Source organism: Sycon ciliatum, chromosome 12 (genome assembly GCF_964019385.1).
Source record: "Sycon ciliatum chromosome 12, ocSycCili1.1, whole genome shotgun sequence".
NCBI classification, from domain to species: domain Eukaryota; kingdom Metazoa; phylum Porifera; class Calcarea; order Leucosolenida; family Sycettidae; genus Sycon; species Sycon ciliatum.
The window spans coordinates 16,839,228-16,849,872 of record NC_088654.1 but is presented as its reverse complement, the minus strand read 5'-3'; the positions used below and the strand labels follow the sequence as shown (position 1 = coordinate 16,849,872).

Sequence of the window (10,645 nt, the reverse complement as noted above, 5' to 3'; positions counted from 1 at the left end):
GCGCCAATGCTTGACCTATGGACTGTAAACCATGGTAAACAATGCATGCAACAAGAAAACGACGAGCAGAAAGAAACACAATGCAGAAAGGAAAATATTGACGGAGAGAGTGGATGAGGATATGGTTTCACTTGCGTGGGCCTTCGTGGTACTTCATAGTCGGCGATCTCCGAAGGCGTACATACTCCGCCAGCGATGTAGTGGTGGACGTTTTCCGCTGCCACCAGTGTTAGCTGCTCCCGGCTAATGATGCCCCCTCACACCGGAACACAGGGGTTTTATATGATTGGATAATTTATAGAAGTATTCGATAAGAGTGTAGACAGAAGGAGAACAGGACAACGACAACTCAAGACTAGACTAGAACAGAACTGGAGCATGCGCTCTTCTATGTGAGTGCTCATTGCCAAGGGGAACGAGCGGGAAATACAAATAGTGAGTATTCAGGTCGTAGCATACATACACCTATTACAATAGGCACTTGGCAGCATCCCAGAACTAAACATGTCCATTGTATTGACTTCATCATCACAGCGCAAGGGAGCCGGCACTGGTGCACTGATGCTCAGGTTATTCGCTCGGCAGAATGTGGGAGCGACCATAGTCTTGTTGCCGCCAGGTTTAGGCTCGGCAGGGTCTTGTGGAAACCGCGGAAATCTACAAAGAGAGTACGATTTGCAGTGCATAATCTGCCCGCAGTGGTTTCGACAGATGCTGAGGGAAACCACCGGAGGAAGGTTGACGACTACCAGGAAAACATCAATGCCAAGATTGATGCAGTGGCGGGCGCGGAAACGGTCGACGAGAAATGGAATGCGATGCGGGACGTGGTGACGGCGGCGGCTGCGGACACTCTCGGTCATCAGAGGAGACAGCAGCCTGATTGGTTTACGGAAAGCCAGGACGGGCTGCGGCCACTGCTGGACGCGCGCAATGCATGCTATCGAACATGGATCACTAGTGGCCGGAATCAGGAAGAGTATTCGCGCTACCGTGTTGCGCGCACGAGGGCTCGCGCTGCCACCCGAGCTGCGAAGAATGATTGGTTTGCTGCCATGGCACAACGTACTGAGAAGGGGCGCTTTGACTCGGCGCGCATTTGGGCCGGTATCAAGACCATGCAGACGGCTCGGCGAGGGCTTGTGGGTGTAACTGCAGTCGCTGTGCGGGACGAGAACGGAAATGTCTGTAATTCACCGGCGGATCAGGGCCGCACATGGCACCGCCACTTCTCCAAGGTTTACAATGTTCCAACCTCGTATGAACCTGCAACTGTTGCCACCATTGAGCAACAAGAAGTGTGTGAAGACCTCGCCGATCCACCTACTCTGGAAGAGCTTAGGCAAGCTGTGCGCCGACTACGGAACGGAAAAGCAGCAGGAGGCTCTGGAATCTTACCGGAACTGCTGAAGGCTGGTGGGGATGGCCTCATGATGGCACTACTGGACCTTGTCCAGACAGTGTGGAATGCAGAGCGGGTGCCCCAGGAGTGGGTGGACTGCCAGCTTGTCCCGATACCAAAAAAAGGAAATCTATCCAGCTGTGACAATTGGAGGGGCATCGCTCTTCTGGAGGTGGTAGGAAAAGCTGTTGCTGGCCTCGTCCAGACAAGATTGCAGCGGCTCGCGGAAGACATCCTGCCAGACACGCAGTGTGGATTCCGCAAAGGCAGATCTTGTGCGGACATGATCTTCGCGGTGAGACAAATATCTGAGAAACTATATGAACATCGCTGCTCTGGTTTCATGGTTTTTGTTGATCTACGGAAGGCCTATGATTCCGTCACCCGTAAGTGCATGTGGGAAATTCTCCGGAAGGCGGGCGTACCTGACAAGCTGGTTACCATTATCAGCTCATTTCATACCTCTATGTCTGCAAACCTGTCGATCCCGGGCATCGAGGCCGAGCCTATTGAGGTGCAAAATGGCCTTCGACAAGGTTGTTGTATGGCCCCAGTATTGTTCAATATATTCATGTGGGCAGTATTCCAGCTGTGGCAGCGTGAGGTTGCGGACATACCTGAGATTGGACTTCCCGTCTCCTCTAACTCTGGACCGTCTCTCCTTTTCAAACGCCAGAAGACTGACACAATCAACATCCATCGTGACTGTCAATTCGCAGACGATTCGGCACTTATTGCTACAACTCACCATGGTGCCACACTTGCGCTCAGCCGGTTCATGGACGTCGCAACTCGCTTCGGCCTCACCATCAACCTATCAAAAACCAAAGTAATGGCGGTCGGCTTCGGCATTTCTCCGGAGGATCGTCGTCCATTGGTGGTTGGCGGGGAAATTGTCGAGAATGTGCATGACTTTCGCTACCTAGGCTCCATCATCCATACTGGTGGCCGCACCGCAGTGGACACTCGGTCCCGAATAGCGTCAGCATCTAGGGCATTCGGAGCATTGGGTCGATCTGTCTTTGATGATGGCGATCTTTCACTGGCAACGAAGCGAATGGTGTATGATGCATGTGTGGCTTCTCTTCTCCTTTACGGAGCGGAGTGTTGGGTACCACTGAAAAGCGAGCTTGCGGAGCTGTCCGCCTTCCATCTTCGCTGCATTTCCGCAATCTTAGCCCTCGGTAGAAGAGACACCTGGGACTTCCACATCAACAGGAAGACCATTCTGGAGGCCTGGAATCGTCGAGATCCAGTGGATATTACCACACGTGTTCTTCGCCGCCGTCTGGAGTGGCTAGGCCATCTAGCTAGGATGGACGGCGATAGAACTCCGCGCCAGCTCCTGTTTGGTGCGCTCCTTCCGCCGAGGCCGGCTTGCGGTCCTCGGAAACGGTGGCGAGACTCTGTCAGAGCTGACCTCTCCGCAGTGAACATCGACCACACGGAATGGTACGACCTCGCCCAGGAGCGTGGGAAATGGCGCAGTGCGTATTCCGCTCAACCAGTACCGCGATCGGCTCAGCGTGACACTTCTGTGCTCTGCGATGTTTGCCAGCGTACTTTCGCCAACCAGAAATACAAGAATCGCCACAAGTGCCTGGCCGAGAGGAGGAAGCCCATATCTGAGCAGTCCGGCAGCCGACTATGTAATGCGTGCGGGAGATGGTTCTTGAGTGCTGGCGGGCTAGCTTCGCATAAGTGTCTCTCCAACTCGGCTGCTGAAGTGGCGTCGGTCTCGGCTGTGGCATCGGCAGACTCGGTCCGGAAACAGCGGGTTGCCCTGCCCTGCTGCAGAGCGCATTGTCTCGGCTGCGGTCGCTGCTGCAAGTCATCCCGTGGTTTCGACCTGCATAGCTGTGCTAATTTCCTGTCCAGGAAGTAGAGCGGCGTTTCTGGGTCCAATGCTGAACTCAGTGCTGTCGACCCCTGCACAGGGGACACGTGACCATTTGATGGCAGTGTTACCAAGGACCAAGGTGTGTGTGTACGGTTCAGTGTAGTGCTACGAGTCACAACATGTTTCTGCCGTATACAGCCTACAGTGTATCAGTTCTTCACTCATACATGGCCAGTTCCTGTGATATGCGCCAAGATTCTCTCCTCCCTGGAGGTGGTGGAATGAGGGGGAGAGGTGGGGGGGTGGAACATTGTACTACTCTCAGAAATTCTTTAAATGGGTGTGTCCACCCAAACCTCTTTTCTCTCAGAAATTTGTCAATGAAAAGTCTCATTTTCAGCCCCGGCCCAGACCTGTGGATGATTTCCACTTCTTTGGCATTCAGTTTCTCAAGATGCAAACCTGAAAATTCGAACACTATAACAAATATGTAACATGGAAATTGTGGGCACAAGTTATGCGGTCGAGTCCACCAACTAAACCAGGTTTTGAACGGTCAGACATCGCATAACTTGTGCCCACAATTTCCATGTTACAAATGTGTTCCTTGGCTCACCATCATCTGCAGTACTACTGAAGTATATTTTAGATTTAAATAGTGGAGTTCAGAGAGTCTTGTGAGGATGTGTGTGCATTTAGCAATCAAGTAATCCAAAAAGTGCTTTGCCAAAATCCTAAAGTGCACATGCTTTCAAGAGCATGGGACCAGTGACACTCCTAGCATAGTGCACAAGATTTCCAATAGAATATCATCCACACCAGTACTCCCTGGTGCCGCATTGTGTCTGCTTGCCCGGGCAAAGAATGTCTTGTTGCCACGGTGAAAATTTGAACGATTACGTGGCCGCGAGGCGAATTAAAGTTACCGTGGTGATAATTTGAGTGGTTACCTGGCTGCTAGGCGAATTCCAGTTGCCATGGTGATTTCAATGTCACCCGGCCCTGCTGTAAGGCAAAGCATCCTAATAATTTTAAAAATTACAAAAGTATGGTTCTAGCGATGTAGCTCAATCCAGTTTGCACGTGTACCCAACCACCACTGGTATTTGAACGGACTTGAGGCGCACCAGGCCCGTGCGTCTATTGCGCTTCAGCTTCTGTCCGATAATGTAGTACTCCTGCGGACGGCACGAGCCGAACGTGTTGTTCACAGCGCACCTGCCGTTGCCCGAGACCAGCCGCGCTTCGTAGTACACGCTGGGTATTCGACTGCAGTCCGGCTCGGCACACTCGTATTTAAACTCGCAGCCGGGGCTCATGTCGGGCGGCGTGTCGGGCATGCGCAGCGATGTGCAGCACGTCTGACACTCCCAGCCCAGCTCGCTGGCGTTCACGGTCACGTGACTTGAGTCTGTCTCCCCCGGCGACGACGAGGAGCACTGCTGCTGCTCTTGATCCTGGACATTGCTAGTGCTGGCGGCGCCGTCACCGCTCGCACCCGTGGCGGAGCTGCTGCTGCTGGGCGTAGGCATGACGTCAGTGGCTAGGCTGGATGACATTATTGACAACCATACCGTGACCAGGACTGTCTGCATCGGGGCACAAGAAGAGAGATACAGTTTGGTTTGGTTTGGTTTTTATTATTTCAGTTCGTTATACAGTGTAGTGTCATTGATCGATAATGAGAATTCACGTACGTTGCCATGGCAATGCTTTGGCGTTGCACTACTACACTATACTCTATAGTACTGTAGTCTGTGCACTTTTTTATTTATTTTTACTATGTTCACATTCCCAGCTCGAAAATAATAAAGAAAGACAATGGTACTGAGACTAGGACAAACGTGACAACTATTGAGCAGGGGCTGCACCGAGACGCAGCAGTGATGGTGGGGCATTGAATCGCCATTGGCATTGATGGCTCTGCCGACCTGAGGTCTCGGCATCACGGCCAAAAACGCGCACCAAAAAAACAAAAGATAGAGCCGTGCGAGTCAGCAAAGTGAAAAGAAAGGAAGGGTTAACACCAGCGAGTGTGCGCGAGAAACTGTGAGACTATGATTACAGGGGGTGTGACCGAGAGGCGAGAGGAGCATCACCATGGCTGATCATGGCGAGTCGATTGTCCCAGCCAGTTAATTGTGGTGCATAGATAGGGATAGACAAGAGCAGCATGATTCATAGCGAGTCGACTGCCCAGAGCCAGTTTGTGCTTCGCAGATGGCGATAAACGTTCGTTTTAAATGCTACGTTGAACGTTTTAAAACGTGTTGGTTGTTAAACTTTCCGGTTTTACAGCATCCAGGAGTCCTTGAACATTGTACAGCTGTAGTGGTCCTCTGGAATACGTACAGTCAGTGTCCGATCAAGTGACCATGGTGACGGTCAATGCCACGAAGGGCGCTGTGCAGCCGTAGACCTGCCAACACTGTTATGGGAACTGGTGCAGGGTGCATGGCTCACCGCGGCTCACGCGATCGGATTTTATTGAGCATCACTGTACATTGTTATTGCATTGACAGGTACAATGTTTGCTGTATCAGTGTATGCATGCCACAGTGGCAGTCTCTCTGGTTCTAGGGCAGCCGGATGCGTAAACACAGCAGCAGCAGCAGCAGCAGCAGCAGCAGGGGAGGCAAAGCACACCACCAAAATGACCTTCCCTGAACTTAATAGTCTTCAATGCCTCGGAGTCGGTACAGTAATGTGTTCCAGTGCTGTCTCCTGCTGGGCCAGTTTTCTAGTGCTTCGTGATTGCTCGTATAAGAAAGAGGCTGTCGAGTTTCGACATTTCCGAAATACAAGTGCTTTGCTATTGTCTCGACTTCATTTCTATCCATTCAGTCCATTACTTTGAGCTCCGCTGATGAGATCAAACGAGGTTGAAACAGCTACTTCAGTACGACAGACTGTCAGTAGCTATTCATTTGGCGGAGATTGGGTATGGCCGGATATAACAATCATGCATGACACTTTCTAGGCTACTGTGAAGGCCTTTGTTGTTGTTGTTGTTTATTTTACTTCGCAGATTCAAACGGACAGGTTGCCCAATAACACGAAAGTGAAGGATGATGGTTTTCGCTTCTCCAGGAGTGGTCACCTCGACATGGCAGGGAAGGTGGATGTGATGTGGGGTTGGAGTTGGAATGTCCACCTCCTTCAACTTGATGAAGCATAATCTGGAGCTAACTGTCAGTCAAGATCCTCCTCTGCAAGACAAAACGTTCTTCAAGGGTTTCCCAGGAAATGCACTCGATAACTACTTTGAACTGATTACTACTTAGAAGAAGTGTTTTCGTGTATTTGCGATCCCACATGCACCTGCTGCCAGTATGCAGGCTCTGACCAATATTTTCCTTTTCCCGCGGTATCACATCAGCTACATGTATGCCAGTTGTGTATGTGAAAAGCCCTATAATAATAGCAGTGTGGTCTATATCTAATCATTCAAAATCTCTACCTTCACTGATGAGCTATGTACATGCATTAGCGAAACAGCTGTCTGAAGGAATTATCAGTATCGTCTACGGAAGTGTCCTCGGAGTGATGATGGTTTTGTGCAGGAAGGTCTAGTCGGCTAAGTCGGCGTTCTTCAAGGGTTTCCCAGGAAATTCACTTAAAACAATTACTTTGAGCTAATTAGTACTTTGAAGTAGCGTTTTCGTGTATTTGAAATCCCACTATGCACCCGCTGCCTGAGCTATGCATTAACGAAACAGCTGTATGAAGGAATTATCGTCTACGAAAGTGTCCTCGCAGTGGTGATGGTTGTGTGCAGGAAGGTCTAGTCGGCTAAAGAGTGCAGTGCAATGGTGGAGGTGACTCAACATTTTCTGACCAATTTCACTGATTAAAACAATAGCTTGTATCACCTGAAATAAGGTGTACATGTACATTGGTGTACCATGACAGCCTAATTAAATCCAAACATGCATCATGTACCAAGCCAAGGTGAGAGGAAAAGTCGCGCCATGCCTACATGTATGTGAGCAGCGACGGGACCACTCAAGATGTTCCGCACAACTTGGCCAGCTGTTCTGGACCCCGGATTTCATTGTCATCAAGTACTGCAGTACATGATTGTTGTACATGTACTTCAGCTCGAACGGAAGTACCACACTGACACACATTGAAGTACTTCTCCCTAGCTGGTGCCATGGGTACTAGTTATGAAGCAACTGTCCATGACTGCATCACGATAAAACGCATGCAGTCATAAAGTGCGGTAACTGGGCCTACCTAACCGTTCTAAGTAACATAGTTCCCCCATTGGAAGGCTGTTGGTTTGCGCACTGGAGATGTGTTAGAGCTAGGTGTCAGGTCGTTGAGTGTTTCAGTATCTTGCCAGTGTTGTGCCCTGTTATAGCACTTTATTATTATTATCTTGTTACAGTCGTGGATAGTACTCATAAATCGTTTCCACGTGTTTTCTTCCATTTTACAATCTATTATTGGCTCTGTGTCCGAGTTAAATTTTGCATCGTGGAGTCTGCGAGGTTTTAGAAAAGTTCAAAAACGTTCAGTAAAAAAACATGAATCTCTCATGCTGTGCTGCTGGGATGATGACTACACTATACAGTAAAACCTGGTGTAAGCGACCTCTGTGTTTAGCGACCACCTGCTCTTAACGACCGTTTTCCCCTGCATCGACAGTTCTACACAGACACTGTGGGACCTGGTTCTAAAGACCACCTGGCTTTAACGACTGCCTGGCTTTGCTTGCACCGTGGGGTGGTCGCTTAAACCAGGTTTTACTGTAGCTCTCTAGTCGTAGAACATCGCTGACGAGGGTTCGAGTCCCGGTGGTGGCAGTCAATTCTTTCTTCAGAGATTTCCCGTTTCAACTCCAGCAACCTTTACATGCATATTCTCTCCCAGTTTTTGTTTTGTTTTTCACACCTCACCTTTATACTACGCACTATCCTATTCGCACTATCATCCAGACATACATGTATAAGTAGTTGTTTCCCCGCATAGCTTCTGTTGTTGACGCGACTTTCCAATGATGAATGTCTCATGAAAATCGATTAGGAAATTTGCATTTAGATTTCCCATAATATTATTATTCTCTCTGTTTTTTCGTAAGGACTACGTCAGAAACACTATTCATCGCTATACAAGTTATTGTCTCCTTGTCGCCTATTCTTTATACTATTATGTTCTGTTACGTTCTCATGTGGCTTCGCTTCTTTTTCATTTGCATTGGATCAACATGCGGACAGCGTTCATAAACATTGTGTAACTCTGCTTGGGTACAGTGGACCCTGCGGTCCTGCCGATCACCTCTCAGTCAGTGAAATGCGGCACCAGGTCTCAAATACACTCTCAATGAAGCAGATGTACTAGTGCCGCAGCGAGAAAAGCAAAGCAAAGATCACCTTCAGTGACAGTGAGGCATAGTCTTATTTCTGCCAAAAAAATTCGGTACTTTTTCTGGTAAGTGTCATGCATGTTTGGTATGTGGATAAAAAAATGGAGCAGACTTCGAGGAATTACCCGCCATAAGGTTTGTATGGTACTGCCAATTTCACTGCTTTTCGAGCAGAATCTGCCACCTTTTCGAGCAGAATCCGCCGGTCCCTAGGACCACCGTGACTAGCGACCAGCTTGATACTACAGTATAATGATTGTACACTTGTCTACAGACCACTTCGCCAGGCACGGACGGTCTCACATTCATTACGGTTGTGCGGTGCAAACCTCTAACTAGGGACCACCTGCCACTAAAATTTAACACCGCTTTCTCTGGCCCCAAAGGGTGGTCGTTAGTCACAGGTTTTACTGCATAATTATGACGTAATGATAGTCCTTCGTTAACGCGTTGTGACTTGTGAGCTTCTGTGGCGCACTTGGGTCTAGTACCTAGTACCTGCTGAGTCTTTGCAGCCTCTGGAAGTTTTTGAAGTACGTCATTGCTGTGCATATTGAGGTACATATTGAGGTTTTGCGTTTCGAAGGTCAAACGGTCAGATAGAGTCCCAAGTCTAGCGCCTGGTGCAAAAGCTCGAAAGAGTCGAACTTGGCCGTGTGAAGTGCGAAGCAAGTGTGATGTGTAACTAATACTTATAAGTGTGTGACATCTACTATCTAGTGCGAGTGGCTGTGCACGGTGCTGTACTCCGTTTTGGGCCAACTAGCAATTGCGTAATAAAAGGCTGCTCACTGTGAACATGTTTGTGCTTTTCTTCAAACATTTTTCTTGCTGAACTATGACCGGGGCGCCACTAATTATTATTATGGTTGCAGAGTGCAGACACCATCAACGGACAACTGGGGACAGGGCGGAAATAGCGGAACATCGTTCACTTCTACAAGACTTAGTAGGCTTACCAGTAACGTGACGAGTTGGCCAGATGACATGTGCCTGCTCCGAACCGGTCGCCGACTCTTCTGCAGGGTCCTTGGCAGCGATGGCAGCGTCCGCGGTTCTGCTCCAGTCCGAGATGCCGCAACCTTACGCAGGCCTGCTGCTGCTCCGTCTGCGTCCATTTTGCTTGGTGACAGGTGGCATTGTTTCCGCTCGGGGCGTTGTTGGCCTCTGTGCACAGTCACGGCTGCTGGCCTTGTTTTAACCCTGTCGGCTGACGCAGTGGGTGACCGCAACCGTGCTGACGCCAGGGCAGGGGGAGTGGCGGCGATATCAGAGCCGTCTAGCACCGCCACCATCGCCTCCACACTCCGTAACACACGAGCCCATGTACACGGGTCTTGAGCCATTTCGCCAGGCTTTGCACGGTTTACGGTCGACGATTTTCACCTAGGGGAATTTTTACTTGAAACCAAGTAGTAGTAGGTTTTTCGGAGGAACACGCCAGCGATAGGGGCTGGGTATCAGCCACTCAGAGTTAGGTGGGTCGTGTCAGTTGTCAGTACCGATCCCTTGTTGTTTTGATCTTTCTTGGAGAGGGTACGTGTGAGCCTCGCTGGTAATCCTGCCGTACCTCAGCTCAGCCAATTAAGTAGGCCACACGCACACGTTTGTGAAAAGTAAGTTCGCGTTCTTTCTCCCTAACAACCTGGATTTGCACGGAATAGGGAAGTGACTTCTCTGCAGTTCTCTTATAACAATCAGATCCTGAGGGCGACGTGCTTTTATAGCAAGGTTGCCGGATCTCGCTCCATACTCCATAGAGATTGTCGGATAATCACATAATCAAGTTCCGGCATTGAAGCGCGGTGCGGCCACTGTCCGTAGTCTTGGCTTGCAGCTGCGCTGAGTCCGTTTTGGTGCGGCGGTGCTGTTTGTTGTATCAGGGTAGAGTAGCGATGATAAAATCGCTGCCGTTCCCGTTACCACATCTGTTGCCGAGTGGGAGAAATATCACCAATACTAGTACATGTATTACCATGACGGTGTTACCAAGAGTGTCGATGGTAAAATGTGGCCCAAGACAAAATAATTT

General features: G+C 49.6%; 1 protein-coding gene across 1 annotated transcript; it reads right to left on the bottom strand.

Annotated features, from left to right (window-relative positions):
• Positions 1-3,827: 3,827 nt before the first annotated feature.
• LOC135828533 (uncharacterized) lies at positions 3,828-9,911 on the bottom strand. Its single transcript, XM_065340975.1, has 2 exons — positions 9,573-9,911; positions 3,828-4,831 (listed from the first exon to the last, which is right to left on the bottom strand). Exons 1-2 carry the CDS (start codon positions 9,906-9,908, stop codon positions 4,310-4,312), a joined length of 858 nt encoding a protein of 285 aa, XP_065197047.1. The 5' UTR covers positions 9,909-9,911; the 3' UTR covers positions 3,828-4,309.
• Positions 9,912-10,645: the final 734 nt, after the last annotated feature.

Coding starts and splice junctions, on each gene's coding strand:
- LOC135828533 (XM_065340975.1), bottom strand. CDS start 9,908: ATGGTGGCGGTGCTAGACGGCTCTGATATCGCCGCCACTCCCCCTGCC. Junction 4,832..9,572: donor GCCAACTCGTCACGTTACTG/GTAAGCCTACTA, acceptor GCCCCGATGCAG/ACAGTCCTGGTCACGGTATG.